The sequence below is a fragment of the Erpetoichthys calabaricus genome, chromosome 4 (genome assembly GCF_900747795.2).
Source record: "Erpetoichthys calabaricus chromosome 4, fErpCal1.3, whole genome shotgun sequence".
Lineage (NCBI taxonomy): Eukaryota > Metazoa > Chordata > Cladistia > Polypteriformes > Polypteridae > Erpetoichthys > Erpetoichthys calabaricus.
The window spans coordinates 253275847-253297935 of record NC_041397.2 but is presented as its reverse complement, the minus strand read 5'-3'; the positions used below and the strand labels follow the sequence as shown (position 1 = coordinate 253297935).

The 22089-nt window shown below is 38.7% G+C and overlaps 1 protein-coding gene across 6 annotated transcripts in view; it reads right to left on the bottom strand.

The window, feature by feature from the left end:
* LOC114650783 (CRACD-like protein) overlaps window positions 1-22089 on the bottom strand; it is a 166281-nt gene that overhangs the window by 15029 nt on the left and 129163 nt on the right. For 4 of the 6 annotated variants that reach the window (XM_051927147.1, XM_051927146.1, XM_051927149.1 and 1 more), the window contains exons 6-9: window positions 16969-17127; window positions 16483-16551; window positions 11393-11626; window positions 6021-7563 (exon numbers count right to left, since the gene is read on the bottom strand). In XM_051927147.1, the coding sequence (XP_051783107.1) occupies window positions 6021-7563; window positions 11393-11626; window positions 16483-16551; window positions 16969-17127 (2005 nt within the window). The remainder of the gene's footprint in view (window positions 1-6020; window positions 7564-11392; window positions 11627-16482; window positions 16552-16968; window positions 17128-22089) is intronic. The other 2 variants (XM_051927150.1, XM_051927151.1) reach the window with 2 other exon arrangements.

Below are 22089 nucleotides of genomic sequence, written 5' to 3'. Positions count from 1 at the left end.
AGTATTGGAGTAAAAGTCCAATGATGCGGCTCAGGGCACTGGAACCAGGATCCAGCGATCAGTAGCAAAGTCAAGGAACATGAAGCCACTTTCACCATGGTCACTAGACCCCTGGGGACCGACGCAATCCTTATAGCTAGCCCTGTTAGTTCCAGTGGTCGCATTGAAGTCACCCATGACCAGATGAGTGTCACAGCTCATGTGCACCTGTTAAACACAAAGTGAAGTTGCGAATTAAATGTCTCCCTCACCGAGACATCACTCACAGTGGTCAGAGCATACACTCAGACAACAGACAAGGCACCCAGAGAGTGCCTTAATCTGAGTACCATAATACACTCATTGAAAGGAGTGACATTGGACACCATCGGAAGTAACAGATCTGCCACAAGAACACTTTCTCCCTGAGTATGACAGCCATCAGAGCGACCAGACAAATAAAAGGTGTACCCGCCTAGAGAGATCTGGCCAGTCTCAGGTCTGCGCACCTCAGAGAGTGCCACCACTGAAATGCAATTTATGAAACTCCTCTGACAGCAGAGGAAGATGTTCATCATACCAGAGTGACAAGACATTCCACGCATCTACCCAGATTGGCTGCCTCAAATTGGGATCCAAGTGCTGCTGTACTGCGGGCGATGCCTCAGCAACCCACCAGTTCCGATCCCTAACAGGCCTGACCCCATTGGCTTTCCATTGGTTTTGACCATCCCGGGTGGGTGAGGCTCCTGAGGTGCTTTCCCCCATCCCCTTCATAATGCAATCAGCCTTCCTATGGGCAGATGTAGCAGAGCTACTCCCGTGGAGAGCAGAAAAGGTGTCCTGTCTATCGTCTCAGAACTGCAGAAGTTTTTTTTTTATGTTTGCTGGAGTGCCAATCCTGCCACCAACCCCCATGATTTCTTTGCAAGTTGGAGGACTGATTACAGGGTTGGATGCAGTTTAACGACATATCCAGTACAGGCCTTCATGCAGCTGATCCAGTTTCTACCCCTGATTGGACATCAGGACTGAATGTTGACTGGTTTACTGATTCCCTTTCTTTTTCTCCAACTTGGCTAAAAGCGGTATTTGTTATTTCAATAGCTATTGTTACTATAATCTTGTTATGTTACTGTATTTTTTAAATGTGCTACGCAAGTTATCTTGCCTTCTGTCACAATGTAATGGTGAATACATCTATTCCCTCTTCTAATTTTGGTTATGTTGCCTTATCACTAGAACTTCTTTATGCTAATGCAGATTACTTGGTTGTTGTTCTAGAGAGCAAAAATGGGAGAACTGTGAAATGTAATTTTTACCATGAGTAAGCATTTTATTTAAGCTTTGATCTGTGAACAAGTCTTGCTCAGTTCTCAGCTCAGCTAGCATGTACATGGTTAAAACTGATAAATTCTGGGTCCAGCAGGAAACAAAAACAAGTTGGAACAAGACCTCGGGACTTTTATGCTAAGTTCTACCCCTAAAGTACCCCTATGGCTACATCTGGATGTGCTTGGACTTTGTAAAGGACTTCTTAAGGCCACATCTTGTTGTTGGGTACACAGTAGAAAGGCTGGTGTGGTTTAAGAGTTTGGAAGCTAAGGAGTGTAGTGTTGTAGTTATCAATGGGGGTAAATGCACCAACAACCCCACAGGTAGTACCTGTATTAGGTAGCATTATTTTATGTGTATGATTTCAGCCCTGGGAGGAACAGGCTTTTATTGTTTCTATAACTCCTTTTGTATTACTTACCCCTTTGTGTATTTATTTCCTTAAGTTAATAAATCACCTTTTTCATTACATGGGCTTTAGTAGTATTACTCTAAGTTTAAAATTTGCTTGAGAGTGTCCTCTTTTGGCCTCAAGAGTCACTACTAAGTGATTTGCTATGGAATAAATAATTTTGCAAATACCAATGGGTGTTAAAGTGAAAAAATAACCACAAAGGGGGTTGATTCTAAGAGTGCCAAATCTCCAGTAGGTAAAACAACTTGGTCATTGATAAAAGACACAGTAACAAAACCAAATTGTATTCCTGGATGCAGGGCTGTTTTTCTATGAAATGTAAGCACAGTCTTCATCAGGCCAATTCAAATGTGTTTCCTAATGTACTGGAAAAAAAAAACTGAAGAAAAAGAAAACAAAGGACTACGTCTTTACACTGCAGGTGCTTCTGTCTACACTGCCTGTTTTACATTTTACAAACTTTGCCATTAAATAAATGCTTAGCAAGGCCCTCAACCTGCAATTGCTTCATACTGGGTATGACAGTAATCTGCATTCAGCCCTGCAAGCAGGTCCTCCAATTTAGAGGGATAACATGGGCATTGGTGGCAGGATTGGCATTCCAGCCACTGAAAAAAACCTCACACTGTTCAGTGTGGTGCTGAGGTGTCACCCGTTGCATGGTTGCACTCGGATCCCAATACGGGTGGGTTCATTGTGTGCTGGGTGTAGCAACGCGCTGTAATCAGTGCATGCCCCCAACCTCTGCCTCAGATTAAGCTTTTTAAAATGTACAGAGTGTGTGGGCAGAGATTTGAACCCTGGAATCAATAACAGCATGGTAGCATAGATAAAAAGTCCATCCACAGTTAAAATAAAGTTGTTGCCCTGACACCATCATCTGTTTAAAGGCAGTTTGTTTTACTTGAGATACATTAATAACTGATTTGTTTTATATATTTATGTTTAAGATTATTTAAACACGGCTTGGTGGTGGAGGGGCTAGCACTCCCTGGCCCATGAAGATTGAGTCCTGGGTCTCTGCTGTTGTGTGTTAGGTGTGCATGTTCTGCTTGTGGCTGTTTCTATGGGTATTGGCTATTCTAAATATACTACTATGTTGTGTATGTGTTTGAGAATTTTATTGCACTATCATTACAGTATATAATTATATTGTATTATGTTGTGCTATTAATAATACTTGGCAAAAATATATTTTGTTTTTTGTTTATCCGTTTTAATTCGCAATTTGTAAATTGTTTGATAAAATATACAACATTTCAGCAAAAATTATCATTAAATGTGATTTTGTTTTTATTTCTAGATATTATGATTCAGATATATGTGCACTGCAGATTGATAATTATATTTTGTAGAAATAGTATATATTTATATTCATAAATGATTTTATATACAAAGTCTAGTATTATTCCATTTTCTATTGTAATAGATTTCTGACACACTATAAAAATTCTACATTTTCCTTTTGCTTCTGCGAGACTTTTGATAGCCAAAAATTGTAAATAAATTTCCTTTTAATCATTTTTCTGACAGCAGAGACTTTTCATATTAAACATTGCACTGTTGGTTTTGAATGAGAAGTAAATCCCTATTTAAATAGTATAGGCACAATACCTTGAGAAAACATGACACAATGCCTGCTCTGTAAATGCCAAATAGATATTACCAGACTTAATCAGGACAGGATGATCTAGAAATAAGTTTATTACAAATTCATATTGTCTGGATTCTGCCTGATAGTGGCTGCTGTCCTGTCTATGTTATGTTCAGTTTAACATGCATGTCTTAGTAGATGCCCGTAGCAAAAACAGTACACAAGCCAGGAATGAATTAGTATTATTTTTGTCACGTTTTGCCCTAACTGACATTTACTCTGGGTGCTGATATCTTGTGGCAGCAGATACAGTACAATGCTGGGCAACCATGAAACCAGCATGTAGTGGCTGCAGTGGGGTGTTTGATATTGGCACAGTTCTACTGTTAAGGAAGTTATTGTGCACTGTGATGCCTCAAGCTTAGACCAAACTACTGTAAGTGGAAACTTGAGATGAGACTAGACAGTTGAGCAAGGAAAAGAAAGTAAAATTCTTTCAGAATTAGATAGTGTTGAATATTGATTTGCTCCGAGTGTGTGTTTGGTTTGTCCTTGTAGCATGGTGATACTTAATTGAAAAGGTTACTTGGTGTGAGTCCTGTTAACATGGTGAAGAAAAATTTTACAATAATTAGGAGATATCTACCCTTCTTCTTTACCGCTGTGTTCATATCAATTCATGCTTAAGTGTGACTAAATATCTTTATAAAGTGGTGTGTGCCACATTGGACAAACATTTATAAGTGAAATCAGACCGTGATTTTAATTATTTAGAACAGATCTCAGCAAATAGCTAGCAGAGTGAAAGCCTGTAAATATTTACCTGAACATGGTGATCTGTTCCAATCAATATTAATGTTAACCTGTTATGATGTCTGCCTGGTGCAAACTGCCTTAAGTCTTGTTTAACAGCAGCAGTCCAGTTTCTAGGGAACTGCAGCTTTGTACAAATGTCAGTGATAAAGCCCTGCTGAACTGGCAAAGCAGCTTTCCAGAGTCACATTGATTTCATTTCTGTTGAGCCAAATTTTTTTGGCTTCATTGCCTGCTCTTTGCCCATTTATCTGTGTGGCAGCTGAACACAACAAACTAGTAACTGTCATATCCTGTTTATCTGGACAACATACCAGTCCCAGTTTGTTGTGGCTGCTGCTCTCGTTACCATCTTATCTGTGCCATCTGCCATCTCTACACAAATCTGCAATTGTATCAGCCTATTTGTCTGTACAACAAACTTGCCCTACCTAGGCATTTGTAGTCTTGTGTTTTTCCTACTTGTCTGCTGATCCCCATGGGTGAAATCTTTCATTTGTTGCAGACAGCAGTAACACTCAGATAGCCACACACAAAATATATTTTCACCCTGTTCATCCTATTTAACATTTTGGTTTCCTCAGACTGAGATGGCTGGATATTTTAATTGTCAGAAGGATTTTTTGGCAATGACTCCTGACTGTGATTCTTCCATGTGTCTTGAGGGTGCCTGATGGACAAAAAAAATCCAAAAAATACACAAAAGCACAAAAAAATCACTACAGCTCACTGGACCCACCAACACCATTCAATGAACCTTAAGGGACTGCAGCCTCTTGATGACGATAGGCTGAAGGCCCTGCCTCTTGGGGAACCAACCACAAGATGCACTGATGGACAAAAAATCCAAAAAATACACAAAAGCACAAAAAAATCATTACAACTCACTGGACCCACCAAGAGTATTCAATGTACCGTAAGTGACTGCAGCCTCTTGATGGCGATAGGCTGGAGGACCTGCCTCTTGGGGAACCACACACAGATGCACAGAACATAGCAGAAGATATATAGACTAGTTGAAAATAAATGATTAACAATATTAATATATGCAAAAAAAATAAAAAATGAACAAAGAGCACATAAGAAGGAATTTGAATCCCAGCCAGAGGGAATCCTGGCTGAAAATGTACCAGTTTATACCAAAAGTTGTGACAGCCTTGGTACTGGTGATACCGTCATGTGATGGTGAATAAAATGGTGTTGTGAAAATGAAGAAAAAAAGGTAGTAAAAAAATTAAACAAGGTCAAAGTGAAACCAAAACTTAAAACTAATAATAGAATCAAATTTTACTTAATAAAAAATCATTCCTTACAAGAACACCATAAAAGCTTGAAAAATAATATTTAAAAGAAACAATCACAACAGAGGGGCTACTCTTCCCTTATGGTTATCTACTGTACATTGTAGGCCACGTCTGAGGTGCTTGTGTTTTGTACTACTTTGAAATGTAATGAAAAGGAAAGAGGTTCTTGTTTTACCTGGATATTTCACACATCTGCTTTGAGGCGTTTCTCAATGTGAGATCCAAAAGTCAAACTATTCCATATCATACATCCATCCATGTTCTAAATCTGTTGATTCCAATTTAGACTCTTAAGGTACAAGTTTCCTTAAAAGTATTTCTCCTTGGTGTGACAAAAATGATCTTCTACTTCTTATCTAATGAAGCTCTATAGCAACTGTCTGTATTAGTAAATAAGCTAAAGCTTACACATTTTTTATAATTTAGTTACTATGAAAAATATACCACTTCTATGTGAGTCAAAATTATTGTAACAACAACAATGCACCATCACAATGCACGTCTTCCACCCAAATATTTCACTCCTTTTTTAACTGGGACACAAGAAAAATTAACCTTCAGCACATGAAAATCTTCTTACCAGTACTTTTTGGATATGTGGTCACTTTTTCCCAATTTTTCCTCTCAATTTTGGGGGTAGAATTTGTTGATTCAATGTTTTCAAATGGAGGTTTCCTAGGAAGAGGTGGTTTAGCATGCAGTTGTTCAGATGGTTTGACTTTTATTCTCGCGGTGTCCTTTTGGGGACTTCCTTTAGCCTCAAGTGAATCTTCCTTCCCTTCTTTTCCTATAATATTGTCTTCTTTGTCTACCATTGTGCAAACTTCTGCGCTGTAGCGTTTCACTTTAAATTCAGAACGAGCTTCTCCTCTATATCTCAAAGACAAGGAAGTTGATCGCAGTTTAATCCCAAAGGGTGATTTCTCTTCCTCCGCTCCCTCATGAGGTATAGTACCACCGCTTTCTGTTACGACACCAGATGGCTTTGCAACAGGTGACATGGACAAGTTTGGCAGCTGTCTGTCCTGTGTGACTTCTGTTGCTGTAAGGTTCTGTTCTGCTTCTTTTGTACAGGTTTTTATCTCTGAATCAAGCACAGACACCTCCTTCTCCCTTTTTGACTCTTCTTTTTTACGAATGGAATATTGCCCACTATGAAAGGTCGTCTTGACAAAACCAATTTTATCTATTTTGCGCTCTAAACTTTCCACCGCAGTAAAACTGCAAGCCCTAGGCCGATCCCATGCAGATGATATAGAAAAGCATCTGAATGAACCACTATTCTTTTTTTCAAAGGGTGACTGGGGTGACTGTTTTGCTTTCTCAGTATTTATATCTCTGGGTAATGACATGGTGTTATTTCTTCCAGACAAAATTTGCTCAAAATTCTTTTTTGAAATGTCTGAAAGAACATTAGCATGGTCTTTCTCGGGATAGGGCTGATTTGAGCCTTTTGAAGAGACTTTCAAAGGCAAACTATTCATTGTCCTTGAAACAGTTGAGGGCAACTCCTTGGAGTCAGGAATAGATTGTGTTGTCCTGCCTTGATCAAGTGCATTTCTAGCCATGTTGTTTGTTTTAGATGATACATCTCTTGCAACAGATTTAAGGGGACTGCTATTACTTTCTGCTGTATTTGCTACCATAGTGGCTTGTGCATCTGATTTCAGAAGTTCTTCAAGTAAACCCTTTCGTAAGCCTGTAACTTTTAAAGGTGACATTTCAAGTTTGGTCAAGCTTGCTTCTGATTTGTGTGCCTCAGCTGTACGATTTAAGTCTGAAGTTGAACAGGATTCCTGATAATCGGAACATAAGGCATTATTAGGTATTGAGTCCTTCCTCTTTAAAAGTTGTGATGGCTGATTAAACACAAATGCTGCACCGGTCTTCACATCCCAGTCTTCCACTTGTTCAGTTGACTTCTCTGTCAATGTGTCTGATACCTGCTCAAAAGGTGACCACTTGGGGAGCAAGGCTGTGAGACTCTCCGTCCTGGGGACCTGACAGGAGTAGGAATTGCATCTGACTATTTCTTGTGAAATTTCTTGTTCATCATCCTCTTCCTTTTCTAGAAGGTTTAAGTCAAGTTCATTCAAACTTTCTGAACGAGGTCTGTGTGGGGTCTAAAGAGCAAAATAGAAAACAAATGTAAATCATCCAGAAAGTGCTTTTCTAACTTCTTTTATGCTAGTATTGCAAATAATCATTAGTAAATAATCATTAACAGAATCTAAATAAAGAATATTATCTAAATCTGAAAAAATTATTTACTGTTTCAAATATAAAATGTGACATACTATATTAAGTTAAACCACCTCTACTGCTTAATTATCAATTAACAGTGACACAACTCATATACAGATGTATGGTTGTGTGACATAGCGGGTCTGCAGCTCTAAATGGATGGCCAGTTTTTAAATAAATAATCACTGCTAAAGGAGGGGGCGTTGTAGTGTGGCAGGAGCAGTTCCTGGGCGTGATGCAGGCCCAGGGAATCTATTTTTGACATTTGTTTTTTTTTTTGTTTTAGATTAATTTTCATAATGTAAAAAATTTGCAGCCGTCAAGTAACGCCTATTTTTTTTCCTTTTGGGTGCTGCCATTTTGAGGAATTTTTTTGACTATTGCTATGCTGTTGCTAGGCAAGGCCAACAGGAAGTGTCTGACACATGACAACACCAGGTCAAAAGTATAAATTTCAGTACTGAACACGTCTTGGTTGTCAGAGGCTGCAGATACAGTTTGTAAAGGACGGTTAGTGGAGTTTTCCTTTTTCAAGTTAACATTTATCTGCATGTGTTTACTCTTGATGAAGAACTTTGGTTTAGTGTTTAGGGTTAGATGTCACAGTTTATTTGATTTTCTTGGTATTGAACTTAACCTGGCTTTTGACTATGTTTCATCCCCTCATCTTTCATTCAAAATAATACAGTATCAGTCTTTACCTTTGGGTGGCAGAACAAAACCTGCTTGGATTGCAGTGGAAAAGAAGTGCCATTTAAAATGTCTGTATGCTTATCTCTGTGTTCCAGTTAACACTAATCCTGTAGTTCACTATTTATTAAAGATATGGGACCAATGTAGGACACATTTTAAGAAAGAGAAGCGTTTATCTGTCACCCCTTATATGATAATCACCTATTTTAGCCTTCTTTAACCTATGCAATATTTAATCTATGAAAGATGCTCAAGATTGCAAGTTTTAGAGATCCTTATATTGATAATGTATTTGAATCTTTTGAATAATTAAGCTCCAAATTCAAGCTTCCAGATAAAAATGTTTTCTCTTTATGTGCAAATTAGAAATTTACACAAATTTCCTGCATTTTTTACTAATTTGCATTTCTGAAGCATACAGGCTAGTGTAGATGAAGACTCAGGTAGCATCTCCAAAATATATACAGTATAAAAAAAAAGTGAAGAAATTTAACTTTTACTAATGTTAGGAATGATTTTAAAAGGAATCTTTCAAATTACAGTAAAAATATGAGAAAATGAATTGAATTCAGACATTTATAAAATACATTGTAGTTCTATATGAGCTAAAAACACCATAATTCAAATAAAAACATTTCATCAATCACATATGTATCTCATGTAAAATTGTCAAAAATATACCTAAGGACAGATCCAACTTGTGAGCAATGTCATCAAGCACCTTCACCACCAGGTCAATTGTTTAAGAATGTCCTACAATTAAACCATTTTGGACAAAAAAAGTTTTACTTGTTGGATATCCTTGTAATGCCTTAACATAAATATGTGAAGTAATACCAGATGGGCCGCAAGTGTGCTATTAAACTTTGATTGTAATATTCTGTACCACACTTCATGCATTAGATCGATTTTGCTCAATTAGAAGAATCCTAACCCATTTCCTCCAAAGCCTATGTCACATTTGAAGACTTTTCTAGCGATTTTCAATTGTAGTCTTCATTTATATAATCTTAGCCAGCGGGAGGCAGTCGGTGACACTGTTTCTTGAAGCCGATCATTTAATGTGACATATCCAATATCTGAGACCAACTGGTCTGCGCCTGGATAGGATAAAATCAAAGTGGTTTGATTTTCTCTTTGGTCGGCAGGGCTGGCTCTTTGAGTGAGAGTTTTGAGAACCAGTGAGCATTTAGCTGAAAGTACAATGCATAGAATTTAGTGACGAGGAATAAGCTACATGTGTTTTGAACTTCACAAACAGAAAAGAAGCTCATCTGTCTAATGTCTCATATATTATGTACTAAAACAGAAAGGAAAAAAGAAAAAAAGGGTAGACTGTAGCTGAATGCATCACAGCTACTAAGCCTTTGTATTGTGCTGGTACAGCACCCGCTCCTTCAGGCAGCACAGGAGCTGTGAAGCTCACAAACAGAAGAGAAGCTCATCTGCCTGATGCCTTGTATTTTACATACCATAACAGAATAGGCAAAAATCAATAAAGGGCAGAGACTGCTGCTGAACTTGTTGCAATTGCTAACCCTTCGTGCAGTGCCACTCTGTCAGATAAAGAGGCGAACATGACTGTAATGGAAGATTGGTGATCAGTCGGTAAATATGACATGGGCGGTGATTTTCAGTAGGATAATTTGACATGGTGCAGCGACAAGATCAGTGACTGTGATCAGCAAATCTGACCTACCCCACTACAAAAAGTCGTGCAATGTGACATCTGCTTAACTCTAATATATTATTTCAAAATTGAAAACAATCAGATTCCAGGAGTATCTCTTCAAAACCTTTTCAGAACTTATTTATATAATTAAAAAGGAAAACATGCTCTGTGAAATTACTCTACTGGCTATTTCTTTCTATTCAATAGACTTGTTTAGATAGGACTCTCTATTTGCATTGCTCTTGTTGTTGGGTGGGGAACAAACACACAGAGTTTGTTGTTTTTTTTTTTTTTTAAGTATATCTTACTCTTATTTGTGGTTTGAGGATGTACAGAAGATGTTTGGATGAAGACCTACACCATGATGGAGGTGGAGAGGATGAGGTCCAGAGAGAGGCCTGAAAAAGAAGTGGCTGAACATGGTTTCAGAAAATATCTAAAGAATGGATCTCATCCCAAAAGATGGCCCAGGACTGTGGAGAACAGAGGGAAGAAGATTTTCAGTTAACCTGGGTGAACTTGGAAAATGGCCGTTACATTGGTGATGAGGACATGTTAATGCAAATGCTTGTATGTAAATACATTGTTATTATCTGTCAATTCAATCAATTTAGGGGATCATGTAGGGTAAAAGCGTTTTTAGTTGCCCTGGTTCTTCACAATTGTTCCTTCTTATAATGATACATCTTTCATTTCTATTTTTCGTTTGCCATATCTTTTATTATGCAGTCTTTCACCATTTTTCATTTTTTAAAATCATTTCTATTGCATTTATGCTTGCTACCACACCCTATTTATAAAATGTATTACATTCCACCGACTTCCATCAATTTCCTGCATATTCCTGCATATTCCTTTTATCACACATCAATGTTTGTTATGTTTGATTTCAAAAGTTATTTTTCATTTCCGTGTAATATTATCCGAACATCGTGTTGTGCAAACAAATGTTGAGCTGATTCTTTTTCTGTACAACCCTTGGTCTCTTGGTAATTTTAATCTATGCTTGGCTTTACAAGTTAATATTGCAAATCAATGTCTAAATAAATATTTAAAAAATGTTCCACAGAAATTTGGTTCCATATTTTTGGTACCATGTAACTGTAATATTTGATTTTTAATATACATAGTTCTTCCTCAGTAAACCTAATGATCTCTCTGCATTTTTCCCAGTTCTACTTTCTTATTCCTCTCCCTTTGACTTTTTTTTTTTTTAAATATAGGAATGCTTCTTAGAAGCCTATTTAGAAAGAAACACTGTGTTTAATCTTTGTATAGTTTTAGTTCTTCTGAAACAGCCAAAGTAGTTGTTACTGTGCAGATTTTCAGAATTATGGACTTACAGTTGGTGGCCTCCTTCCCTTAGCAGCAGCTCGCTGATTTCTTGGCTTTACTGAAAGTCGGTGCCTAGCCGCAGAGTTATCTAAACATGCAGAAGACTGAGGAGGGGAACTGAAGTCCACAGCTGGTGAGGTATATCTGTCAGAGGTCTGATGGGAAGGAGAGACAGGAGTGGAGGGCCTGGAGTGTGACTTGCTGATTGGAGAGAGGGGTCTTGATGAAGGCTGAGAAGAGAGCTGAAAAGTGAAAAAAAGCAACAGAAACAATAACACATGACTAACATCACTAACTATAGTGAACCTACTGCAGGAGAGAAGGAGAGGACAAAAATGTTTAGCAATTTCTTAAAATAATAGTTGGGTAAAATAATCAACTGCAAGGGGGTATGTGGCCTATTCAAGGTGCAATACAAATATAAGTCTATTCACTAGTTTCTTAATTATATTATATTTTTTCAAAGGTTTCAAAAACGAAATAACAAATCGCAGGCTGTTAAACTTCATTTTTTAAATGTATTTCTTTGTAACAGGTAAAGTCCTGCCATTAATGATGTGGTGTATTTGATTTAATGTCTCACTTCTGTATTTAACAAAGGCAGTAAAAGAAAACCATGTTATTATTCACATGTAAATGAGATGTCACTGCTCACAAGCAATTATCACGCTGTATGACTCGAGGATCCTGGAAGGCAAAGTTTTCTAATTCCAATCTACATTAGTTTTGTTAACTAGGAAAAAAAAAAAGAGTTTACATCATGGTATCTTGTGGAAGGTGTTACAGGTGTATGGGGTTCCAGTGTCAGTGATGTGGCATTACGTCCCTGTATATGTGGAGCAAGAGTTGTATTTGCATGCTTGGTGTTACTTCAAGACAATTGAATGTGGGCATTGGGTGCATATTGCCTCCTCTCCTGTCCATGATTTTCATAGGCAGGATATAAAAGTGAACATTCAGTAGGTTTGGAGGGTAACTACTTTGGCAACAGGATGGGCATCATCAACTGTGATCACTGGTGCACAATGGAATGGTTCACAGCGTAGTTTGATGCAGTTGGAATAAGAATTAGCACATGTCATTCCTAACAAAACCAGAGAAAAAAAACCAATTCATCTTTATGCCAAGAAAATGATGCTTACAGTTTCTATCTATCTCACTGGTTATACTTTATTCACTCTGAATGATACAATTTCAAGATGTTCTTAAGGTGTTTAAAACATGCATGTATGATTTTCAGTCCTCATTTTCAGTCTAGCAGGAGACATAAGGCTATAGAGTACTCTTGAATTACATAGTCATTGCTTAACTCCATTATAAGATGCCCTTTTCCTTCAGTTTCTGCTCTTTGAGACCTCCAGCAACAGCACAGAGTGGAGACACACACACACCTGGACCACACAATCCCCTCCCCTCCCCCAACAGTCTCTTCAGGTCAGGTACACAAAGCACTAAGGAAGATCAACCCCCGTAAGGCAGCTGGACCAGACAACATCCCTGGGTGGGCTCTCAGAACATGTGGCAACGAGCTGGCTGATGTTCTCTGCTCCATCTTTAACCTTTCCCTCAGTCAGAGCATCGTTCCGTCCTGCTTTAAGACTATGATCATTGTCTCCCTTGCTAAAAAAAGCCCACCCACCTGCTTGAATGATTACAGGCCAGTAGCACTCACTCCAATCATCATGAAGTGTTTTGAGAGAGTGGTGCTGGCCCACATTCAGAGCAGCATACCGGACACTCTGGACCCCCTGCAGTATGCCTACCAGCCCAACAGGTCCACCTCAGATGCCATCACAGCCGCACTACATTATTCCCTCTCCCATCTGGAGAACAAAGACTCCTACATCAGGATGCTCTTTGTTGACTACAGCTCTGCCTTAAACACGGTTATCCCCCATGAACTCACCCATAAACTGTCTGCACTTGGCCTGCACCCCACCCTCTGTGACTGGCTCCTAGACTTTCTGACTGGCAGGCCCCAGTCTGTCAGGATTGGTAATAGGATTTCAGCCACCATTATCACAAACACAGGCACCCCACAGGGATGCATCCTCAGCCCCATTCTCTACACCCTGTTCACCCACGACTGTGTCGCCTCCCACAAAGATAACATCATCCTAAAGTTCGCAGATGATTGGACACATCACTGGTGGGGATGAGGCGGCCTACAGGAGGGAGGTGGACAGTCTGTCGTCATGGTGTGAGGACAACAACCTCACCCTCAGCACAGACAAGACAAAGGAAATGATAGCGGACATGAGGAAGGAAAGGAGACCTCACCGGCCACTGTTTATCCAAGGGCTTGAAGTGGAGAGGGTAAGCAGCATTAAATACCTGGGCATCTACATCAGTGAGGACCTCACTTGGACACTTAACACCACACAGCTGGTCAAGAGGGCTCAAAAGCGGCTGTACTTTCTGAGGAGGCTAAGGAAGTTTGGTATGTCGACCAAGACCCTCGGCAACTTTTATAGCTGCATTGTTAAGAGCATCTTGACTACTGCTATGGACCACAAACGCCTGCAGAGAGAGGTAAAGAGTGCCAAGAAGATCACCAGGACCCCACTGCCCTCACTGCAGAGCATCTACAACTGCAGAGTCCGCAGGAGAACTGCCTCGATCCTCAGGGACCCCACCCACCCCCAACATGAACTGTTAACACTTCAATCCTCAGGCAGGAGGTATAGAAGTATGAAATGCAGGACTTCCAGGCTAAAGAACTCTTTCTTTCCCAAGGCCATTAGACTCCTAAATAACTGACTGGAGTTTATAACCGTGGTCCACCTCATTCTGTCTACCTCACACAACTGTATTTGACGTGTCCATCACACACCTACTGTACCTGCACATTACACTTTATATTTCTATTCTGTTTTTATACTTTATGCTGCCTCTGTTACTTATTATCTATCTGCTACTTATTATTTATGTTCATCATTACACGGTGGTTTTGTCATTTGGTGTGGACAGCAAAGAAAGAATTTAATTGTACAGGGAAACATGTTTCCTTACTGTGCACATGACAATAAACTTTGAACTTGAACTTGAACATAAAATCAGAATAAAATACTGACCCAGTTGCTGTCATAGATCATGAAGCCCTTTTACTAGATGAAGCAAAGCAAGTTTTCTTAAATTCTTGAAATTTCAGTATATACATTGGTCAGGTACTGTTTCAAATTCTGGGTTTTCCTTTTCTAGCATTTTCAAAGGACTCTACTGAAGAACTATGATAGGAATTTAGTGCTATTTCTATTTGCTCCAGGATAAAAATAATTTTCAGTTTCTTTCTGTGGGCAACAATTTCAAAATTCATAAGTATACCTTACATGACCCAATAAGCATTCTCTAATGTACCAACTCTGTCACTTTAGTTATAGTTTGCAATATTTGATATGCTATCTTTTTTACACCTTACTGTTGGGAGTTAATCTTGCATATTTTATGTTCCACATGGCCACTCATCTCTTAACTTCATCTATAAACCATTGAAGCTTATCATTCTTTATGTTGAGGTTAAGTGCACAGGGATGTTAACCAAGCTCAGACCTCATCTTGAGTGTGACACATGCTGCGTGGGCCTCTTCAGTTACTTCAAAGTTAGCCTCATTGAAGTCTTTATCTACTCATCCAGTTTAATAGTTGAATTTCTCATTCCTCTGTTTGGTTCTGGTGCTTGAAATGAAATTATTCTAAGTGTGTGGGATATGTAAAAGAAGTAAAATAATTTATATTGTTGGGGAGTGGTTGTCTCCAGTCACCATTCTTGACATCTGGACAATTTAACATATTACCTATTTAATTTTTCTTATTTAATTTTATTACAGTCCAAATGTTAGGCTCTCCTGAACAGTGCTTGGAGGGAAAATAGGTTATAGAAGGGACATAATAATAATAATACATTTTTTTATATAGTGCCTTTCCCATGCTCAAGGTGCTTGACATAAGCTAACATACTGAGCATCACACATATCACTTATTTATACTGGCCAGTAAATATGGCAGCACTGTTCTTTAGGTTGCAATGTAATTTCCCAAGATATTTAATCTGTTGTCCAGAGACTCAAAATCTGCCCAGCTAGCAGGTAAGGCTGCTCCTTGGACATGGTAGCAGTTCTCCACAGAACATATACTGTATACTTAGTGTCTAAGTTTATTACTGTGTCCTTCTTCCATTTTCTCTAAGAACAGCTGTCATTTTTAATTCTATAGATTTAAGCAAGGTGTTTAAAAGTTTAGAACAAAAATGGAGTCCTACGTTGACTGCAGCATGCCCCACAGTTGTTGCAGATTTGCTGCTGATGGTTTCGTATGCAGACCAGCTTCTGCTATGCTGTCCGTCAAATGCTTGATAGAACAGAAAACTGGTACACAGTAAAGTCACTGAATTCAGTTCAACCCATTGTCACATTCATATAATCATTCTTCTTCTTGTAGAACTGAGCATTAGCCTGCTGAAAAGGTTAAGTTGGAGGTGGCTAAATTCATGCTATGAAGGGATGCAACCCATTAGCACCAAACATTCAGATACTGGGTGGCATTTGGAAACTTCTCTTCCCATATCTTGGGAACCAATACATTTCATGAAAACACAACTTACTTTGCTGCCACCAGCCTGCACTTTGACATCTGACTGGATGAGCCTTTGTTTTTTTGGGGTGTTCACCAAATCCTGGTCCACCAATCAGCTTGAATCAGCAGAAACCAGAATTCATTGGACCAGACAGTGTTTTCCCAGTATTCCAACATTTGTGTTCCCTATTCCAGTGTAATCTCACTGATTTGTTTTTTACTGGAGGGAGTGAAACTTAATGGAGTTGTCAGCTGCCATTTTTATTTGCATTTTCCACACTGCAAATGTGCACATTATAATAGAGGTTCATAATGGCTGCCACAGTCCACATTCAGCAATATTACACACTGGCAAATGCCATAACAAAAAATGGGAATGATATTAAATGTAATTTTAATGAAAGAAGCCAAGAAGTATTAAATATATTTTACCAGTTATGATGAAAACTCACCTGGCGTTTGCAACACAAGTCATGCAGCACACACAGAATTATTTTAAAGATGCAAAGGATGTTATTAGAATTACCTGTTCATCATCTTCACTGCCTGTTCCAGCTAAACTCAAAGAGCTAAGATGCCTGCATGTGTCAGTGAACTGTGGAATGGAATTAGGAACACATTCAGTCAATGATGGCAAATGAAAAACAATGGGTTACAAGTGCAAAGCATTCAGGGTAATGTGCACTGGTCATTCCTGTTAGTACAAATATAGGAACCAACATGCAAGGGATTTACAGCATGGGGGTGATATCAGGAGGTCAATGAAATGTCATTTTATACTTTCCTGCCAGATGAAAATGAGAAAACAGAATTTTAAACATTTACTCTATTACTTCTATTATTATAGCACATATAAAATTGCATTCTGTGCTTTTAGATGCAAAATTAAATTGCAGCAATTTCTAAAGCAAATAATAGCTATTAAGCACTTAAGCAGAAGTACGATAAAGTTTTTGTTTTGATTATGCTTCATGCAGCTAGGCTCAAGGTTGATCAAGTAAGCACCATTTACCCGCATCATGGTGCCATGTGCCAGGCTCTCTTGAAATGGAGATATTTCAGGAGGACTCCTAGGCAAGCCATCATCTTCAGAGCTTGCCCCAGTGTCTTCAGCTCTCTTAGCAGAGATCACCAAAGGAGGAGGCCCAAAGCGAATAGTCTGAAGCTTCATCTGTCACGTGATGGCAGAAGCAAATAGTTCACAACAGGCAAAATATACTGCTTGATAAAATAAAACAAATCTGTAAACCAAAAATAAACACTTAACACGTCACTTGTTCTGTTCTCCTTATATTTTGTGTATAATTTGACACGTAGGTTAAATTCATTCCCCACACCAATGAATAAATGTAGAACTACAATACCACATAAGACATATAGATGGCAGTCTTCTAAAAACACAGAGCTTATCTAACACATCACTTAATGATCATCTAAACAGTTGGCTTTATTGCATATAGAACAACATCAGTGTCACTGCAACCTCCCTCTGTTAATGAAAGCCCTTCTAAGAAAATTACATTTGTACTACAGATGCATGGTACATCTACTGGCTTCACATTTGATTAATGAGCCCTACTCAGAATTGTAGAAGTTCATCACTGAACAGAACACAGGCTGTTGGATTTTATAAAAGCTTTTGAGTACTGTGGTACAGTGCAAATTATTTTACACTTCCAGCTCTACTAGAACATATCACATACAGAGCAGCTATCTATATAACTTCCTATCAGCAGCTGCCAATATATACGTATACTACTAGCCGACGCCCACCATAGCATACGGCGGCGTATGAACAGGAACGGAGAACGGTGAGAAAGGAACTCAAAAATCAAGAATAAATAAATACTTCTTGAAAGACACAGTTGTGAATAGGTGTTTTGGTGGAGACGACAGATAATGTGTCCAAAGATCTACTCGTACTATAATATCAGGTCTGTGCTCTGGTCTTTGGGTATCTGACAGTGCATGTAGAATTTCCGGCCAAGCAGGATTACATGTGAAAGTGATAAATAAATCTGGCTTTCCGAATTTAGGTACTACGGCCGTGGCATCCTGATAGTTTTGTTGCATGTATCTTGGACTTCCTGGAAATGTGGACGGTAATATGATCATTTTGCCTACACGTACATTGTTATTTTTAGCCTTTGCTTGCAGTGCGTCTAACAGTCCTTTGTATTGTTCCACGCGCAGATCTTGTTGATGTAATCTGAGATAGCTGAGACGCGCTCTCTCTGTTTTAACATACGCATCTACGACGTACTATTGGAATAGTTTGCCACTGGAGTGCAAAATACTAAATGTATTCCTCATTGATAATCTGTATGCGTAAAATTGGCATTGAGTAAGCCTGATTCAGTTGGCGGTTCTTTTATCAGAAACGTTGTAAATCTTTGTGCCAGCCAATGTCTCCATAAGGGAATAAAAGTGGGTAAAACATAGGATCGCAATTCATATTGAGCCTGGAAATCTGTTTACAGGAGTTGCCTCTGGGATAGATGTAAATCTCCCTTTCGGCAGGCGGTTCGCCATGTTCTCCGATGAAAATCGCTGCAACATCGGTGTGACATGTCGGGGCATTGTATCGTTGTAAATCCTGCCTAGGGTTTTCTTTGAAAACCATTCGAACAGATGCTGTTGGATTGGACTAAGCGATTTCATGCATGTGTTTGTATGATTTAGAGAAGGGGTTGATGGTTCTGAGCATGGAAACTAGCTGGAGAAGTAAATTTTCGCTGCATGCAGAGTTTGCTTTATTTTGTAAGCGTACTTCAGTAGCTTGTGCTGTGTCAAAAACATTCAACTGTTAATATCCTGGAGAGGTAGAAGTGTTAGCATATAGTGGAGAGATTTGGTGATAAATTTGTCAGTGTATTTTAAAACAGTATGGTTTGTGGCCATGAGGTTGAGTTATCTGTGCACCCATGGAAGCAAACGCTAGTGAAGAGTTGTATTCTCTAATGTGTTCACGATAATTTTTACCTTCTGATGTTTGCTGTGTAAGCAGCTCTTGTAAAGACAAAGGTGGCTCCCACAAAGGTGGTAAAGCTACTTTACCATCGTGGCAGCACCTCAAGTACTTATTGGATGTATTACGCTCAGCAGGCCAGTATAGTGATAGGAACAGGCAGTTGCCGGATCCCAGAATAGAGATGACGTTGTACAAAAACCCGTCGACTGAGAAGATACTGTTGTTCATTTTATAACAAAGGCTTAGGAAACAACCGTCACAGCATAACGAAAATAGCAAGGTGTATGGGAGGCCACAGGCAGTGTGGGGAAGGGTTTGGAAGAGGACGAATAGGAATCGAGAAATGCCGTGTCGGCTGTGTGTGGGCGGGACTGGTTTTGAAGTGGAAACAGGACGAACCAGAAGAGAAATATATATAAGAGATATCTTAACCTATATAGCAATTATGTAAATAACTGGAATAAACTACAATGAAAAGTACTGTGGACATATCTTTGGTGATACAATGTTTTAGTTTTCATTGGAAATCAGGAATGATTTTGCATACATGACTGTGTTACGTCAGACATTTCAAGAATTATTCAGTTAGATACCTTTGATTTATCTTTGAAGGGGAACCTAACCATGAAAACTGTGATGGTTTTCAAAGAGTGTCCCTATGATGTTTTTTTTTTTTTTTTTTTTTTTACTTGCTTTCCTGAAATCTTATAATCACCTTTCTTAAATCAATTATTCAAATTTGGGATATCTGTTAGTTTTTGATGAATATTGCTCATAACTATAAGCATAACATTAGGTCATGTCAGTTGAAGAAATTTTCAAATGATTCTGTGCTTATGGGGTAAATTGATTAAAGGGATGAGAATTGTCTGCACCTAGACATCAAAACCAAGGAACTTTTTATTGACTTTTGTCTGCACAAAAGAGCTTCTATGTCCGGTCATATTCTGGGAGTGGATGTTGAGGTGATGCACTCCTAAAAGTACTTAGGGGGGTCCACATCATGACATATTGGACTGTTCTCAGAACACAGAGGAACTACATAAGAAAAGGCACATCAGACTCTTTTTCCTTAGGAGACTGCATTCCTTTAATGTAGGAAGTGACATCCTTTACATCTTCTGTAACTTTGTGATGGCCAGTGCAATTTTCTACATTGTGTGGTCTGACAGACTGGTAACATCACTTCAAGAGATGCCTACCGAATCAATAAGCTAATTAAAAGGGCAAGCTCAGTTATAGGACAAACTCTGGACACCCTGGAGGCAGTAGAAAAACAGAGAAAACAGAACTGAGTGCCATTATTAACAATGCTGCATATCTTTTCTCCGACACACTAACACAGGACTTTCAGCCAATTAATTATTCACCACATGTGTGACAGGAAACATCTGCATAATGCCTCACTGGCACTGTGATTATCAAATCAGAAGTTTTCTTTTATTTAAATAGCTTCTGTAAAAAAGATTTCCCCCTGGGGACAAATAAAGTTTTATGTTTTTTTTCTTTTTTCCTAGGGGCTAATATTATTATTTCATTGGAGCATCTTACTCTTGAACATGCTACATACAATTGTCATGAGTAAAACATTCCTTTTGCTGTTGCTTTTGTTGTGAATTTTAGTGAATTTCAAAAACATAATTAGTAGAAACAATGGGAAGTTTGGGTATGAATATAATTTCACCCTGTACCAGATCCTGTAAAAGTGGTAGCTTTATTCAGTTCTGAATGTAACACTTTGATCTGTAATCTTGTACTGTTGCAATGTTTTGGAAGTTTTAAATCAAAAGCAATATACACTGAATCATGGGTTCCTTTAACTTGTTACATACTGCATTGACATTTATGTGTCTCATGGAATGAACTGAACATTATAAGCATTGTACAGAAAAGATCAGGTGAAGAAAAATATTGTGAATTATGAACAATGTCTACCTCCTTTTTGTTTTTTAGCTGGGGGAACCATTTAGCTAGTATGTTGTACTTTTTTTCACTCAGCAACAGCCTCATTTCTCTTTGCGATTACAGCTTCAGCTTGTAGTTGTACAGCGGTGGCATTCTGTTTATGGCTTTCATTACCATGAACTGCATGCCCCATCTCTCCGCATGATCATTGCTGAAGCAAAAGTGAGGCCTAAACTGTATTACTGACAAATATCAAGGAATAAAAAACACTTGTCAGCTCATTTTCTTTTTTCTGTAAACATCACCATACTTCAAACAAATCTGTCAAGGCATTTTTGAAAATTTGGGGTATTTAGTTTTTCTGTTGTGAGGGTTTAGCCCTAAATATTGATATACTGAAATTTCCTTTCTTAGCAGATACCTACCAACTTAGATATCATCCTGCCAAATATCAGCTTTTTAACTAAATGGGAAATAGTGTTTTTATTGATGAGTGAGTGAGTGAGTTACACCTGTTCAACTGCTTGTTAGCGCAAATATCTCATCAACCAATCACATGGCAGCAATTCAATGCATTTCGGCATATAGACATTATCAAGATGACCTGCTGAAGTTCAAACCAAGTATCAAAATGAAGAAAGGTGATTTAAGTGACTTTGAATATGGCATGGTTGTTGGTGCCAGACGGGCTAGACTAAGTACTTCACAAACTGCTGATCTGCTGGGATTTTCACACACAACCATCTCTAGGGCTTACAGAGAATGGTCCAAAAATGGGAAAATATCCAGTGAGCGGCAGTTCTCTGCGTGAAAATGCCTTGTTGATGCCAGAGGTCAGAGGAGTATGGCCTTACTGGTTCGAGCTGATAGAAATGCAACAATAACTCAAATAACCACTTGTTACAACCAAAGTAACCAAGGTATTCTTCTTCAAGAGCCAGATCATGGATGCCCTCAGGGCACTTTACGTTGACCTGAAGCAACAAATGGAATCCATGTGGCAGGACATAGTGAAAGAAATCCACATCACTGGTGAGACTCTGGGGACAATGAAGACAGGCAGAAGACTTATTGACAAACAGACGTGATGATGGAATGATGAAGTTCAAATGGTCCTAAAAGAGAAGAAGACGGCCTACAAGACCTGGCAGCAAATGTGATTCAACAGTGACAACCTACAATACAAGGCACTCAAGACACCTTGGAGAAACAGGTGGAGGCCGAAATGAAGGCCGAGCAATATGATGCCCTGTATGA